Raw genomic sequence first — 18602 nt, 5'->3', positions numbered from 1 at the left:
CGATTGTAAGAACCATAAGTGTCGTGTCTTATCTCGCGTCGCGTTTCGTGATTGTAAGGTCATAGAACTTGCTGACAACTTTGACGGCATCCACCACGCTTGTGGATAACACCAGAGTTTTTCAAGACGTCGCGTTAGTGTTTATCTACCGGCTGTAGTTTGACGAGGTTTATATCAAGGCTAAAGATTTGTACATGGCGTTCCACCGGAGAATCGGGGCCGAATGTCAACTGACAGTGCTAAGACCTGAGACTCCACTAATGACCTGAGGGCTTCCGTCAGGGCCCGCGTCCGGACTCTTCACGCCTTGATTATGCAGCAAATTCAACCCTCTAAAGCATCTGCTTCTGGACCGGCTTTGCATCATGACCATCATTTGTTTCTGCACAACATGTTGGTCTTCAAAGGAGAAAGGAAGAACTGACACTCTTTCAAGGGCCTGTTCTTGAGCAGTTGAGCACCATCCACAGCAGGACCGAAATGAAATATTCGCTAAAGATGTAGTACTCTAATATCGTATGTACTTGGACGGCGAAAAAAATGGTTAACTCAACGCTAATAATCAGTAACGCCAATTACAAAGAGCCCTGAGAAACACTGGAGACCCATTACAACAAGAAGAAATATCGATAAACCATCTACATCTACCGTAACCGGGCTCCAGAAGCTGGTAGCCACATTAGAACATGTCTTCCGGCAGCTCAAGGCTCTCGAGAATCAGTTTGAATCGACGCAACTATTGCAATCTTTGCAGACTTATGCAAAATGGTTCAGCCCAAGTGGCCTTGGTCCAAGAACCTTACTTCCGTAAGGGGAATTTCTATCTAAGAAACCTTGTGAACCCGGTGTTTGCTACTTTCAGTAAACATGAAATGGCAAACTCACGTGTCATGCCTCGAGCCTGTGTGTTTGTCAACAACGCAATAGTTGCTACACTCATCTCTGAACTAACCACCAGATATGTATGTGCTATCACAATTGATGTATCTGTTGGAAACCTCAGCAGGAAATACGTCTATTGTTCGGTTTATTTACCGCATGATGAACCATCCCCTACGGATGCTTTCAAACAAGTCATCGCATACTGTACTTCAAAAGGCCTTCCGCTAATTGTTGGCAGTGATGCTAATGCTCATCATATCATCTGGGGCAGCTCAGACATTAACTTGAGAGGCTCCAGTTTGATGGAGTACTTAAGTAGTACAGATCTTGCATTACTTAACATAGGCAACCGCCCAACCTTCATGGTATCTGCTAGAGAGGAGTGTTAGATATAACGCTTTGAATGAAGAATCTTTATCTGACCATCGCTATATCTTTTTGGAACATTTAAATGTTACTTCGCAAACATTGCGTTTTAGCAATCCCCGGTCAACAAACTGGGATCTTTTTAGTGATTTGGTTGCGGCCAAATATCATGGATACTCACCATCCATTTACACTCCAAGTGATTTAGATGATGCCGTTGATACTACAACGACCTTCATCATGGAAGCTTTTGAAGAAGCATGTCCTCTACGGTCTGTGAAGATCACAAGAGAAACCCCTTGGTGGAACTCTGATCTGGCGAAACTCAGGAAACAATGTAGAAAGAGTTGGAACAGACGACGTTCGGCTGGTTTGGAGGCTTTCAGATCGGCTCGCAAGGCCTACAGGAAAGCTCTCCGGTCTGCTGAACGATCCAGCTGGAAAAACCTCTGTACAAATGTTTCCAGTTTGAGTGAAGTCAGTCGGTTAAATAAAATCCTTGCGAAATCTAAAGATTTCCGAGTGAACGAACTTCGTTTGCCAAATGGCGATCTGACTTCCTCTGATGAGGAAGTTCTGGAATGCTTATTCAGCACACACTTCCCTGGAAGTGTGGATATTACATCTTCGGATGAGCCTGATGTCTTTTCTTGTAGTTACGATTCACTGGCTTCAGCTCGGAGTATTGTAACTATAGAATCGATTGAGTGGGCTCTTAATAGCTTTGCTCCTTTCAAATCTCCTGGGGCAGATGGGATTTATCCTATTTTGCTACAGAAGGGATTGATCATTTCAAACATGTTTTGAAAAAATACTTGTTTGAAGTTTTGCTACAGGGTATATTCCCAAATCCTGGCGGGATATTACTGTGAAGTATATTCCGAAAGTGGGTCGTGCGTCGTATGAAGAAGCAAAGAGTTTCAGACCTATCAGTTTGACCTCTTTTCTTCTGAAATGCTTAGAACACATTGTGGATCATCACCTCCGTGATGTTCATCTGGCCAACGTGCCTCTTCATGTGAACCAACATGCCTACCAATCTGGTAAGTCCACTGTGACTCTTTTACACAAGGTTGTTTACGATATCGAGAAAGCATTCCTCAAAAGCAATCTTGGGTGTTTTCTTAGATATCGAGGGTGCCTTTGACAATGTGCCTTTCGATGCCATATTGGAAGCCGCACGGAGTCATGGTATATCTCCAATGATTTCCAATTGGATTCATCAAATGCTCAAAAACCGATATCTCTTCTCGACATTGCATCTAACAGGGACTAGGAAATTGAGTGTTTGTGGATGCCCCCAAGGGGGAGTCTTGACACCGCTTTTTTGGAATCTCGTAGCAGATACGCTATTGAGGCAACTCAATAATAGCGGTTTTCCTACTTATGGTTTTGCCGATGACTGCCTAACATTGTTGGTTAGTATGTGTATCACCACCCTTTTCGACCTGATGCAAAGCGCCCTTCAGGTAGTTGAGGGTTGGTGTCGCCAATATGGCCTTTCGGTTAATCGGTGTAAAACATATATTGTTCTTTTCACGGAAAGGCGAAACCGTAATGGCGTTCGACCTTTGCGTCTCTTTGATTCTGAAATCGATGTGATTGAACAGGTAAAGTACGTTGGAGTCATTCTTGATTCCAAGCTTTCCTGGACACCTCACATTGAGTTCAGAATTAAGAAAGCATGTATGGCCTTCGGGAAATCCTTGCGAACCTTTGGTACATCTTGGGGTCTAAAACCCAAGTATATCAAATGGATCTACACAACTGTTGTTCGGCCAATATTGGCTTTTGGATGTCTTGTGTAGTGGCAAAAGGGCGAAATGAGAACGGTCCAATCAAAGTTAGGCCATCTCCAAAGGATGTGCTTAATGGCGATATCTGGAGCGTTCTCTTCAACTCCCACGGCAGCGCTCGAAGTTCTCTTTGACGTTGCTCCACAGACAAACAGACATACTACTCAAATCGAAATCATCGCACGATTTAACGGTCATTTTGAAAATAACGTGTGGTTCGGACTGTGCTCACATGTGTCATAGTGGCGCTGCTGTGCCTACATCACCTCTCAATTTTGGAGAGAAATGAACGCGACGCCGGTCAATGTTTACATAAAATGACTCAATCATGAACCTTCATTCATGTTTTATGAATGGATGACGCCACGAGGGAGTCGTCACCTGCAATTTTTTTACATCGAGCCGAGGGAAAGAACACCTGCAAATGAATGCTTCGGACTAAGCATTATAGAGTGTGCTAGTGAGATGCCAAACGATGTTTTTGAAGCAATTTTCTTCTAAGTAATATGTCTGTTTGTCTGTGGTTGCTCCACTACACATTCATCTCAAACAAGAAGCACTTTCTTGCTCTTACCTCTACGGGTACTCGGTCTACTAGAGGAAACTTACTTCTCGAAGGTCGAGTAGGTGCTGGTGTTTATTCTCGTGAGCTAAGGCTGTATCAGTTTTACTCACTTGGTAGATACTGCACCGTTTTTCAGGCCGAAATCTTTGCTCTTATGTACGGAGTGCAATCAGCACTTCAGCAGCACGTAATGGGCAAAGTAGTATACTTCTGTTCAGATAGCCAGGCTGCTATTAAAGCACTTGCTTCGGCCATCTCCAGATCGAAGATAGTTATCGCTTGTCAAACTCAAATCGAGGAGCTGAATTCAGCAAGCGCTGTTCACCTTGTTTGTGTATCTGGCCATTCTTCCATCGCTAGAAATGAATTGGCTGATGAGTTTGCTCGCACTGGAGCATCATTGGCCCTGAGCCAGCTATTTCGATATCGAAGTGTTGGGTTAAGCTTCACACCTGGGCTGTCACTCAGCACAAACAATATTGGAATAGTTTGGAGTCGTGTCGTCAAACAAAATTGTATTGCTCTGAGATATCTCCAAGGGTGGTGAAGTATCTTACCAATCTGTCAAAGCAGAATTGCAGCATTCTGGTCAAAGCGTTGACTGGCCACTGCCGACTCAGCTATCACATGGCGAATATTCAGCAAGCTGATTCATTTGCATGTGATAGCTGTGAATCCGATTATGGAACTTCGTATCATTTGATATGCAACTGTTCAGTTTTTGCACAACTGCGTTTCCGAGTATTCGGTAAACACTTATTTAGTGAAACTATCTTGAGAGACCTGAATATTCAGGATATTCTGTTGTTCTTAACCCGCTGTGGTAAAGAGCTATAGGCTCTCTTTCGCTTTATGCGTTATTACAGTGTCCTTTTCAGGGCGCTGTTTGAGCCCATTGTGGTACGCTTATGCGTTAGTATCCTCTTCCAGGGTACTTTTCCTATTTCCCTACCTGTCCTTATCCCCATCCTTATCCTTATTTCCTTCCTTTTCCCTCAGGTAAATGATGAAATAGGCTATTATTTTGGCGATGGTAAAAATGTCCCAAATGGAGGATAACGTGCCGCTGGAGCCGGCCTTCTGATACCTGATACCTGACCTCTATGAAATAGAAAATTCGATTAAGTGCTGGTTAAGGCCCAATATACGGCTGATTGAATGCTTATCCCTCAGACTATCGCAAATGGAAGCATAAGTTTAGAGTTACATACACACTAGTTTGCTCAAAAAAAAACAATTAAGGCAAGTTTGGATGTTGTCCAGACAAAACTTTGGAAAAATGTGTTTATTAAGTTCTGGACAGTATGTTTTGCTTGAAGATACAAAAATCCTGCATTTGAAAATTTCATTTCATTTAATGTCACATGACAGCTGTCAGATGTTAAAGCAGTTCAGGTATTGCTAATTTAGAGAAAATTTTCCGATTTACGGAAGAACGAAAAGCTACCGCAGCTGTCAGACTACTGATTTTCTCTGAGGCATCATTGATTAACCCAAGCGATGCCTTGGATACGACGCCGAAGATTATTGTTCGTTGTTGGTTTTCAATTGTTTTCAGTGCAATAATGAAATTTTCACCACGCTAGCATACTTTGATTTGACCATCTGTTTCAATGATAGGATGATTTTCATGGCTGCGGTAGGACTTTGGCAGCTGCGGTAGAACTCGGCGGCTACCACAGAGTTAAAATTTAAAAAATAAATCCGCAATAAATATAATGCTGAAATACGATTTTTTCTGTGCAACAGATGAATAAGCTACTCTTAAGCTAGATTTTGAAAAAAAAAAATGGCTGAACAAGTTGTTATTCAGCTATCATTATTACTTGGGTTCCATTTCATAGAACATTTCTGATCAATGAAGATAAATTTCAGACAAAAGATGCACAAAACAAGCAACCAAGAAGAAGTGACGTTTACTCATTATCCCAACTGGTAGCATAATCTCGAAAATTTTTGTTGCAGACAAAACGGAAGCTGAATCGGCTGCGTACTTTTCAACTCCTGGATTACACTAGTTTACAAAATTAAACGACTTGATAAACGACAACGATCAAAATTTTTGAAGCACAATTTTGCGCTGATTTCAAAACCGTGCTTCGAAAAATTTTAAGTAGAGCGCTTTTGAGTTTTAACTCAATATCGAGTTTTACAACTTTTTAAAATATGGAATTTACTAATATTAAAATAATCTTGCGTTTTGTTCAACCAATTTTAAATATTTTTCCATAAATTGAAAGCTAAATACAATACATATCGATCATCTGAACGCAGGTTTTGCATCAGATTGTTGAAATTCAAGATATTGGTGAGTTTTAGGGAAGATCTCCTTAAATTTTAGCAAAAATATATGAAGTAATGATTTTTTTTCAATAAGAAAAAAAAAATCTAAAAATTCTTTCCCAACGTTCATTTGACATATCATATATAGGCGAGTTGCAGTAAAAAAATCAGCTCAATCGGAGCATTGATTACGGAGAATGAGATGTGTGAAGTGAGCGACTTTGCGTAAAAATAGAACAAAAATCGATTTTAAATCATCAACCTTGCATGGAAAGTCGAAAAAAAAATCCGCTCTACTGTAATTTGTTTCCTTCGCGTTTTCGAACTCAGGGCATGATTCTACACCAAAAATGATCATCAGCTTACCGAGTTCAAAAATGCTGTAAACTAATGTAATCAATTGAATACCAACTTAAAATCGAATCTTCTTGATGAAACATTTTCAGCAGCGTTGCCGTGTTTACCGACTCGAACTTACCGCTCGAAAATCTCTAAACTCATGTTGCACGATCTTTATCCTATTCTGTTCAAGTTGGGACAGACTGGGACAAACTTATTCCGCATTGGGTGGATTGTCGCAACAAATGCAGATTGCGACATTGTCATTAATGTTGTGCGGTGGTTGAAATTTAATTCAGCGTTTCTGTTTTGCAGTGCAGTGTGCAGTTTTTTTAAATAATTTTCCTATTAAATCAATAGTATATTAATAGAGTTGCGGGTCAATTGGCCGAATATAATTTGGCTGAATGTCGTTTGACCGAACACCGTTTGGCCGACAAATGAATGATGATCGCAAGTGATCATACCACTGTTCTTCGTATCAGTATGACTAGAAAGAACAACCTTTCATTTACTAAATAATTAAAACATATTAAAGAACTGCGTGAAAATTTTAAATGTTTAATGGAATTGCAACTTGTGGTCGCGACGTTTAATCATGATAACATTTAATCAGCGGTTTACGCTGTTTAGTGAATCCCCATTTTGATCAATTATTGGCAGTTTCAGCGCCAATTTACCACTGAATGGTTAAACCAGAAAGAATAACTTTTGATCAAAAGAAGGAAATATATCTGATGATCATATTAACTAGAATGTCTATAAGTACCTATGAATTCTTTTGATAATAATTTGTCCAAACTACTCATACGACTAAGTGCCATTCGACCAAATGGCCGGACTCCATTAAAATCATGCATTTTACTGGTTTCCCATTGCCCACAGCTTCATAATAGCATCGCCCAGAACCTTATGACACTTTCCTCTTTTCTAACCTTTAGCAACGGAAAGCCTCCAAGCCCCGAGTTGACAAGTTGTGGGTAGAAGGTAGCAACCAGCACAAGCCTCTCGCAGGCACAGCATCATCTGTGCCGAGCTCAGCCGAGCCGACGAGCGATTGCCGATTACAGAACAACAACCAAACGATCCACATAACAGCAGCGTCACTCACCACGTCGGACGTCGGACGTCGTAGGAAGGTGCCTGACCAGACAACCTTTACCTCCATCGATCGAGAGCAACCCAGCGAGAGAAGTCAAAGGCAAATGGATAAAAAAAACTTGCAAATCTAGTTTTTTGCACTATGTAATGGGGTAATTGGTATAGAATGCGTTTTTGGTGGGAAACGGTTCAACAAGATAGTATTTCAGGAAAAAAAAACATAACAATCAAAAATTATTTTAGATTTGCTTGTCTCCAAATAACTACAATTCAGTTTCCTTTTTAAATATTTAAAGAAAATATGAATTAAAAAATGATATCAGCATTTGATTCCCTTTTTTCTTAACATCTACTCTGAGAACAAGTCTTCTTTCGTAATGATTCACAGTTATCAACTGTGATGAATGTTTTTGAATTTACAATATTTAAATTTGTGCACAACTTAACACAAAAATACTCTATCCCAATAATTAGTGTGTTTTAATGTAAGTCAATGAACAATGGAAACCCTTCAAATGTATATAGAACCCTTCAAGTGACAAAGTTGAATTTTAACGCCGTAATGTATGCATCATATGATGAAATTGTAAAATTTTCAACGGTGTAGCTTCAATGTCTGGTCTAGTAGATTGAAGACGTTGTTGTCAGCTCAGGTAAAAGACAACACATTGAATTTTTGTTTGCCAGGGCATTTAGAATTATGATCATGCCTCTCCATAGAGCCAAAGGGCGCTTTTTACTCCGATCACCCTCTCATCCCACCGAAGTTTTCGTTCTTGCTGATTTTGTTTTTGTATAAAGTTCGAAAAACGAGTTTTTCGAGACAGGCAACGCGTTATCACAGCACGCACTGCTAGACAGTGATCAAGATTTTGTCACTCCGTGTGTAGGCGAACCGCCTCAAATCATCAATGAGCACAGCCGCAACCGATCAACCTCTCAAACACATCACCAACCTTCTGGCTCTCCAGAGTAGCATCTCGTCCTCCTCGGCCGGGATGTCCCCATCGGCGGCGCTATGACCATTGATGGAAGTGTTATTGCTACTGTTGGAGCTGCTTCCACCACTGGCGTAGTAGTACTGGTTGACATTGCCGATGCCGCCGTGGTGACCATGGTTCAAATGATGCAGATTGGCAGCGGGACTGTTAAAGTTCACCAGGTCACTCATGTAGTCATCCTTCTCGTAGGATTCCGTCATTTTGACGCAGTTCAGGCCTTGTTAACTCGCGAAACGTTCGAAAAGGTCACGAATCTTCTCTAAGACCTCTCCGAGCAACTACCGTTCAACGCGCGCGATCACCAACAAACTAACAACTGGCACTTGACCAAAGCCCGCTCGGAACCATTCATTAACTAATTGATATCACATATATTGATGTTCAGCGCCTTCTGATTGGGGGAGAAGCGTGTGTTGCAGTGCACACACAACACACAAGCTGCAAACAAACGATCGCGCGCCCTTTTTTGTCTGCCAAACATTCAACTCCGCGGCCTAAACAACACACACGCAATCACTGTCAGCACCCAGACGAAACTGAATCAACTGAGGGGTATGTGAATGAACAGAACACTACGGCAGCAGGACCGGCAGCAGCGTGCGGGGCTACTGCTGCTGAGAGCAGCACGCGAGAGTAGCAGCAGGTCAGACGAGTGTGCGATCGATCAAGAACCCAAAGGCGGCGGCGAGTGGCGCGCGCGGTGTCCGACCGATCTTCGCTCATGGAATCTGTCGTGGATCAACAGATGTCCCTGTTGAAAGTGGTGGAATGACCGAACGACCAAGTGTAGAAGGGTGCGGTTGCCAATTTCCAGATTCTGCTTTGCGTCACACCAGTAGATGACTGTCTTTTCTCCGATATGATAAGGTGATCGCCGAATAAGCTACGCGTTGTCACCACAAAATCTATTTCGATACTGATAGACGGCTTGATACGATGTGAGCATTGAGCAACATATGGAGCACACGGCACACATCTTCTAGTGGTCGCCTCAATTCTATTATGGTTCACTGAAAGTTCTACTTATGAAGATTTGACACGAAAAAAATTGGACACATGAACTGGTGAAACTCGGAGTGCATGAAGAAAAGTATTTTCTTATATTATTGACACTCTTAATTCTCGGGAAGATCTATCACTCGGAAGGTATCCTGGACTTCACCGGGAATCGAACCTGACCTTTTTTGGAATATTAAGCAGCAGCTTTGTTCAGCATAACTAGAGATCACAGTGAATCAATATCCATCTAACAAAGTAGCATCTTTTCCGAAATTGAAAGTTGTGAAACCAACAACCGGTCAAGGTTTGGCACCAATGGCGTAGCAAGGGATGAACCGACATGATATTAACATTCAAAATATTAGGGTAATACAGTACGGACCCGATTTTGTCAGCCCCATTTTGCGACGAACTTTTTTCTCTCTCATGATCTAACGGTCAAACTTTGACCAATTCATTTAGGATCATCATCGAACTACTACTGAAAGGCAGACCATAGAAGGATAAAAAGTGTGAATATCTGTTTTTAGATTTTTAGGGGAAGCAAAAAATGTGTTCCGAAAAGGGGCTGACAAAATCGGATCACTTATATATTATATAAAACAATTTTTGGGATTTGGAAAAACAAATCATGATAACCTTTTCAGTGAAGTCCAAAAAAATATCTCCTAGGTAACACTTGTCACTCTTGGACTGATTGTACGCGTAACTTTCACGCAGCCACTAAAAATCATTTGCATTGGCGTAGCTGTAACCATCATGAGTAAATAGACCTAAGGTTTGTAATCATCCTTTTTTCTCCAATTTGCCAAAAATTATCAATATAAGGTCATCAAATCTAAAGCTAAATATCATCGAATTTTGTTGAATAAACAAAGTGTAATGATAATTTCTGAAGCAGTCTACATTGAACTTCCTGTTTTAACAATACCCTACCCCCTCTCTATATAATCCTGTTTACGCCCATGGTTATCATAGTAGCGGGACGCGTAGTTTGGTTGTTTACCGATAGATAGATATACAACGAGCATGAGCGTTTATTGCTCCATGACGAGAGTTGGCAATTCCGGAAGGTAGGTATTTAATATTTAGTATGTTTTGGAGGAAGTAGAGCGGAAACCACCCCTAACTTTGGTTGGGCGCGTTTTATTGAACCTGAAATAGAAATATCATCATAAATATAGCACACAGATAGCACATCGTTCTTTCAACTGTTAATTAAATCATCACATTAGAGGTAGATGGTTTGGCTTCCTGAAGAGAGGCTTGGGGTTATATGAGCAGAGCACTCAAGAGAATTTTGTCAATTCAAAGTTCTTGCACATAAAGATTGCTCTATAAAAGCGAGACCTTAATTAGGCACCGTGTACAAATTACGTAATGCTCTAGGGGCAGGGGGAGTATGTTCAGCTTTACTTCCCATACAAGAGTTTTGGGGGTTTTCATGCAGAAAAACGTTATGAATGGTGTTTGGAACATCACCTCTGTACTGACAAACACCTATTGATAGCAGCATTTTATTTGTGTAGCTTCAATGGTGAAAAATTTATTTATTGTTATATAAGATTTAACACTAATTACAATAATTTTACCTTGCACTTAAGTGTTCTTATCAGTCACTAACAAAGGCTTAAACTTCCAACTGAGAAAACATCCCACACTACTGGCTGCCTTTCTACTGTCTTCTTAGCTCTTACAGTGTTGCCAGTTCCACAAGAAAACCACCACAACACCATGCATCATCCACCTGCGTGGCTGAAGTCCCTACGCCTACACTCAAGTGTGCAACCAGGAGCACTCGTCGAATAACCAGTCCTGTCCGAAGCGAGCTGAATCCATCCGGAAACAACCCAACCAGCGTAACCGTCGCCCGAAGAAACAGCAAGTCGACATCGACCTCGGCCTCGACTTCTTCCCGGAGTTGCCCCATCCAAAGGTCGGCCTCGAAGCATACCACTCCCAGGATTCGGGGAGAAAGTTCCACCGTCGAATTTCCAGCAAGGATTCCAACAGGCAGCGCCACAACCACCGGATGGCTTAACAAAAACCTCTGGTCACGGAGATGCAGAAAATGCTCACGCAAATGATGCAACTTTTCATGCGCAGCAACATTGGTCCGGATCTGGAACGCCCGCTCGATGGCGAAAAAACAGACAGAAATCATCGACTTCCTGCTAACTGAAGACATCGACGTTGCATTCCTGACCGAAACGCACCTCAAGTCCGACAAAAATTTCCGTCAAGCCGGCATTGGCGTTGCCATCGCACTGAAGAGAAATCTGGAGGACAAGATGATCCCGGACTTCCACATAACAACGATTGAAGCTGTCGGAGTCGAGCTGGCGTCCCTCGACGGCCCCATCATCTGTATCGTTGTATACTGCCCAACCCAGTGCAGGGATCCAGATGGCTCATCCATGCGTCTGAAGAACGACATTCAGAGGCTGACCCGCTGTGCTGGAGGTCTAAGTTCATCGTTGTCGGTGACCTGAATGCTCGGCATTTCATCTGGGGCAATTCCCGAAACAACAAGAATGGCACGGTGCTGGCTAAGGATCTCCAATCCGGGCACTACGTCGTTCTCCGCCCTGAAACTGCAACCCTCTTGTCGCCAGACAGTGTGGGATCTACCCTCGACATTGTGCTGATTAACATGGCGGACTGCTCTGTCCATCGAGCTCTGACTGAACTGTTCTCCGACCACCTCCCAGCTGTGGTGTTTGAGCTGGATAGTGTAACCGTTCGTCGAATTCGCTCGAGAAAGTCTTAAAGCGCGATGGCTTTTGCGCCACTCTTGCGAACAAGAGAGCACCGGTTCATTTTTATGTTTGCCGGCCATTTGACGACTCTTATCTCACAGGCTCCTTCGAACGGCCGCTATTTCGAATAAAAACCAAAAACGCACTGAATCTGATACACAAAAACGGACGAACTGAACCAATAACGTAAATTTACACCAAAAGAGACTAAAAACTGAATAAGCAACAAATCGCCGGATTATAAGTGCGGTGGCGTGTCGGCGACCCGATACTCTGCCTGATCGTGCCTAAACTGCACGCAGGTAGGCCGGAAGTATCCCCTTGAGTCCGTTTAACTGCCAGTAACTGGCGGGCGAGGACGAGCACTAGGCTTAGAGCCCAAAATAACAAGCGCCGTTTGGACGCTTTGGTCCAAACACGAAACACAAAATTAAAATAACATCAAAGAATAAGAATAGTCTAGTCAAGTAAATTTCCTGCTATTGAAGCAGTCGTCTATTCAATTTACAAACTATTATATACAAGTGCGCCAAATTTAAATCGCACATGGCGTAAAAACTATTTAACGCCATCGAAAAAGTCCTATAAGATACGTAACATGTATCGTCATTAGCTTAGCCTAGACCCAAACCATATATGAAACGGATAATCTATACTATTTAAATGAAACGGTTCAAATTAGTGAATCAAAATTCAACCATCGCGCAACAATAACGACAATGTTGCAACCTGAATTTGTTGCGACATCCTATCCAATGCGACATACGTTTGTCCCAACTTGAACAGAATAGCACAAAGATCGTGCAGCTTGAGTTTAGAGATTTTTAAGGTTTGCACTGTGATTTTCGAGCGGTAACTTCGAGTCGGTAAACACTGCAACGCTGCTGAAGATGTATCCATCAAAAAGTTTCGATTTTGGGTTGGTAATAACTGATTATTCACGAGTTAAAAAGTACGCAACAAATTCGGGCTCCGTTTTGTCTACAACAAAAAAATTCGAGATCATGTCATTATCTGTTACCAGTAGGGATAAAGAGTAATCGCCGCGTCTTCTTTGTTGCTTGTTCTGTGCCTCTTTTGTCTGACATTTCTTTTCACTGGTTCAAACTCTAAGGCAAATTCAATGAATCCAATTCAATTAAGATTTTACTCAAAAAGATAAAAACGTCAAAAGCTACAAATTAAACTAAAATAATCATGAAAACCAATAATGAATTATAAAAAAAAAATTCAAAATTAAAATCGAAATATTTAAAAAATAGAACAATTAAATCTAACTGAATTCATACTTCATTTTACTTGAACAGAATAAAAACGTCAAAACGTTACAATAGTGAAGTCAGCCTTCGTCAACAGTATCAACGGCGCAACTCTTACCGAGCGAATTGGCCCATGTTACAGCGCTTCATCGAGAATGATACTCCACTGGAAACGACGGAAGAAATGGACGCCAGTGCTTCGATGCCTCACCGATGACGTCACACAAGCTGAACAGAAATTTATCTCATCATCTCCAGCAACACGTAAGTCCGTAACAATCAACTAAGAATCCAAAAAAAAATCATCTCTCCGTAAGGCCGTTCGACGTCAGTTCCAGAAAACTCAACACCAAGATAGGAAAATATTATATAAGTAAGAAATCTAACAAGCTTGTTGCACTCCGAGTTGAAAAACTTTCAATATGTATTGTCCTCAGCAGTGTCATTCTGCCGAAGCAGCGAACCACTCGTTCTTTTCAGGGCAGAGTTGACCTAAGCTATTTTCGCAGTCTGAGCATCGACAAACCCGGCGTTCTTGGAGGAAGGAACTGGTCGATCATCCCTGGCATTCCGAAGAGGAATTGGACGTCACAGCAGGGATCCTCTAACCGAGAGGGTTGTCCTCGTCTTCTAGCGTGATCGGACAAATGGCGTATAAAAAAAAACAATGTTCTTAACGATCAACGATCAAATCTGACTATACATGTCAATGGTTGCTCCTCCGTGATTGATCTGAGCTGGTACCAATTGCACTGAGATCCAAATGAATAAGGGCTGGGACACTCCACTTATTCTCAAAGTGCAATTTAAGCAGTTCATACATTTTTGGTCAATAACGGCGCCGGTCAAGTCCTTATAGTCAGCTGGGAAGGGAAAGAGTGTACTGGTTGTTGCTACTAGAGACCGAGAGCAGCGAACCTAAGCGAACCATATTCGCACATCAGTGTGGACTACCACCTTTGGCACCGGGAGGTGACCGAGCACCGGGACATACGAACTGCTCAAACAGAGTAATCCTAGGCGTGGCGGGGGACCTGCAGTGGGCTCAACTAATCCTCTTCAGAAATTCCACACATCCGGACGAGGGCGAAAATAGGTACAACATCACCGCGGGAATACCACAAGGGTCAATCTTGGGCCCGGTTCTATGGAACGCGGCGTACGATGACGTATTGAGGCTCACACTTCCACCGGGCGTATAGCTGGTCGGCTTTGCCGATGACATTACCCTCACGGTAGGTATATGGCGAGTCGATAGAGGAAGTAGAACTGACAGCGGCGCATGCAATTGACATAATCGAAGACTGGATGAGGTTTCGTCAGCTGGCACTCACACACCACAAGACGGAAGTGGTGGTGGTGAACAACCGCAAGTCCGAACAATATGCGGTGGTCATCACAGGCAGGTGCGCGATCAACTCCAAGCGCTCATTGAACCAACTCGGAGTCATGATCGATGATAAGCTGAACTTTGGCAGCCACGTGGAATATGCTTGCAAGACGACAAACATGGCGGTTATGGCACTATCGAAGATAATGTCAAATAGCTCGGCAATAGTCTCGAGTAAGCGAGACGGATTGCCAGAACATCGTGGATATTGAAATGGCAGAGAGATTAGTCATCCTCCAACAAGGGTAGTTGGGCACACAGGCTCATACCGAGCGTGTCCAAGTGGACGAGCAGGCCCCATGACGTGGTGAATTTTCACTTGACACAATTTCTGTCAGGCCATTGGGTCCTTTAGGTGGTATCTGCCTAGACTCGGGCATGCAGGCTCTCCGACGTGTCCGGAGTGTGCAGACTGCGACGAGACCGCGGACCATGTGCTCTTTGAATGCCCACGCTTCGTGGAGCAAAGGTCTAGTATGCAGGAGGTATGCGGTAGAGATATCACTCCTGACAACATTGTTGAAAGGATGTGTACGGGGGAGTACAAGTGGAATGCCGTTTCTTCCACAGTATCTCGAATCGTCCTTGAACTACAGAGAAAATGACGAGCCGAACAACAGCTAATTGAGTTGGCTCCCCCTGCCCATCCAGGAGCTTGATTCCAACGGGTAGTCTAAGTACTAAGTTACACATTTTTGGTGTAGTCTGGAAATTATGCGCTTTAGTGCTGATCGGCGTGACGCGTGCATTGTATTACCATACACCACACAAATGAACAATAAATAAACAGTTCTAAGTAAGCTTCAGCCATTGCTGGACGTCCGAATAATCAATCGTTTCATTTCAATTTACTTAAACATCACACAACGTAGGGATCCCTGGCCGATGTGCCAACAAGAGGTTTTAGTGTCGAGGACCCACCTCTCGGGTATCTGTAGAAGCAGATTTCCTCTTTCTATAAAAAAAGAGACCGAGAGCACCTCTGCGTCCCCACAACCTGCACGGACAGGGGTATTTGTTAGACGGAAAGGACGGGAGATCTGGGAGTCACCGTAGGGTCGGTGATGCGAGATGCGATCCATGGATAGGGGATATTTATAGTGTTCGTAAGGTGATAGATTGGGTGATGATTACTATGAAGGTCAAGCGGCACAGTTGGCACAGTTCGCTCTGGTTGCATAACTGGTAGGCGCTAAATACTACACTGTGCTGTGGAAGTTGGAAGGAAGGGAAACAATTTTTTCAATTTGTTTCTGGTTCTAGCGATGGCTATGAACATATGAGTACACATGAGTTGTATATGTAGAGGAGAGTGAGAGAGAGAGAAAGTAGATAGAAAGATACAAAGTAGGAGGAAAGGGACGGGCCAGGGATTGAACCCAGAACATTCTGCATACGAATCAGAAGCGGTAGCCATTAGACCACCAAGCCCGTCTTCGTATGAAAAAAAAACAATGTTCTTACTCAAAAAATCATAACTCAAAAATGGTTTGGTGGATTGAAATGATGTCTTCGAAGATGTTTGAGGTTGTTTGAAAGACTTTCTGAAAAATGTGAGAGTAATATTCATCGCAATTCTATGTTAAATGTCATATATGTACACAATTTGCCATTCGCGATACATCGTCAACAAATCGGATGGCAATAAGTCAATGCCTGGTGATTTGCATAATGAAAAAAGTGACTTAACATGTCTGGGTAGTGAAAATTAAAGCAAAGCAATTTAATTCGACAATGATTTTTTATTAGGGCCTAACTGACTTGATCGATTTCTCGTCGTCGACTCTTTCTTTCGCTAATTACTTACTCAAAACAAAATCTTCAAAACAAAATCTACATCTATAGCAAGATTTAGTCGTCTGCTTCGTATTCTAACCAAAAAATGTTTGGAAAACTCAATACACATTCTGTAATAACATAAAGAGAGAATCGATGAAGAGAAATCGAAAATGTCACTTGGGCTCTAACACTGTTCGACAAAAAAAAACTTTTGCCGTGATCAGAGACCCCATTAGTAGGGCATAAAAGCGCATTAAAAATGTAGAGAAATGCCATTTTCAAATCTGTTGGAGCACCCCTAGAAACTTTTTGAGATGAGTTTGAATTTTATTCATTTTTGAAGGTTCGACAAGAGCTTTAGAAATCATCATAAACACATTTGAAATACAATATCTTAGAAATGCAGTGTTGTGCACTGCTGAAATTTTCACAAATCTGAGAAGTAACTTTGATTAATAACTAGTCAAAATTTCAGCCTATTACGACATTCCATTTCATTGATACATATCCGGGAAGAATCAAATATGACTTATATAATACAAATCCTTGAAGTTTTCTCTTAATTCAACTACAACAAGCACGCCCCTATCCTTATCTAATCATAACAAAATAACTATTTTACTTTGATTTGCCTTCGAAATGCTACACTTATGATCTAAATAATTGAATTCAAATTTTCGAGAAGAATATCCGGTCGGCTTTTCAAATTACTAATGTGGTAAGCCTGTGTAGAAATAAAAATAAAATCTAATACATTTATATTTTGCGATCAGTGCAAAAAAAAAACAAAGTTTCCAGTGTTTTCGTGGGTTGTCTATATTCACTTAATGTTTCGAAGAACCTCCTAGTCGTACCAAGGTGGTGAAATTGATAACTTTATTGAATAAAACAAACCTATTTCAATACAATGAATTGAAGCTGGCATTGCGCAGAAAACATGGTTTAAATTCACGACGGTTCTGAACAACACAACTGATACAACCCTAAAAAAATGCAAGCCATAAATGAGATCATTCTCCATTTACTATTAGTAATCGTTGTTTTCATCACATTTAAGTTAGTTTCACAATACAAGATATGTATGTTGGGGCATTACCATTGAAGACACTTTTATGAAATTAATTGAATTTGTGATGTAGTAAAATATTTCCAATCTTAATTTTAAGTTCAATAATGTCCTCCACGATTGTAAAATTGCTTTATAAGTTCCAGCGGCATAGAGTGTGGAACCATTTTGGCAGAATCACCTATTTTGGGCACTTGTGTGACTCAGTCAATTAGAGCCGGTTGACTTGATTTTTGAGACACGATCAGATACGCATTGTATCTAGCTATGTGCAACAATTCAAGTCAATCGGTTTGGAATTGACTGAGTTATAGCAGCAAGTGCCCAGAATAGGTGCTCCTGCCTAAATAATCCTAGACTCCATTTGTTAATATAGTGTTTAATACTATCTATCCATAAGCTCTAAGGCGAGTTAATATAATTTATTTAGTCCAAATAGTCCAAAGTTGTTTCAATGCAGAGGTCGTTGGAATTTGAATATATTTTCCGCATCGTATTTAAATTATTAAGAACATGGAACTGCTTGATATCCACCAGGTCAAGCAATCTGGAACGGTTACTAAGGAACACACCAAATCATTGAAAAGCATTCTCATCCATATGCGATATATGGATATTTAAATTTGGGCACGACTCCAAATTCGATGGAAACAAAATACTTCCTTGCATTAAGTGGACGAAGTTTTTTTTTTTGGTTTTTATTTCTGTGTATTTTGCCTGAATTATGATCCTAATCCATCGCATTCAAAATCGCAGTTTATTGGTATTTAAACATGATTATGAAAGTAACATTTGATGTCGAATGTTACAATAAACTTTGTTCATTTTCATAAGCGACAAAAAAGTTTTTGAAAACTGCAATTAGAATATTAAATTTATTTGGAAAAGTTTTTCCTTAAAACACTCATGCTGGCCTCAATGAATTAATCTAACTTTCTTCCTGTGGATCCTTTGTAATCATATCCTAAAATGTCTTGTATAGTTTTCCAGAATCATACTTAGTTAAACCAGATGTTT

The 18602-nt window shown here is 41.4% G+C and overlaps 1 protein-coding gene across 9 annotated transcripts in view; it reads right to left on the bottom strand.

Moving 5' to 3' along the window:
* The window catches only part of LOC109422376 (NAD kinase), a 156701-nt gene that overhangs the window by 19774 nt on the left and 118325 nt on the right, over positions 1–18602 (bottom strand). The window contains exon 1 of one of the 9 annotated variants that reach the window (XM_062860388.1): positions 8289–9050. The exons of the other annotated variants lie outside the window; for them this stretch is intronic. Within the exon in view, the coding sequence (XP_062716372.1) occupies positions 8289–8533 (245 nt within the window). The 5' untranslated portion in view covers positions 8534–9050. Of the gene's footprint in view, positions 1–8288; positions 9051–18602 lie in introns of those variants that run through there. 9 annotated transcript variants of the gene reach the window in all.

This window comes from Aedes albopictus, chromosome 3 (genome assembly GCF_035046485.1).
Source record: "Aedes albopictus strain Foshan chromosome 3, AalbF5, whole genome shotgun sequence".
NCBI classification, from domain to species: Eukaryota; Metazoa; Arthropoda; class Insecta; order Diptera; family Culicidae; genus Aedes; species Aedes albopictus.
The sequence above is the reverse complement of the archived record's forward strand: the minus strand, read 5'-3'. Positions and strand labels throughout refer to the sequence as shown.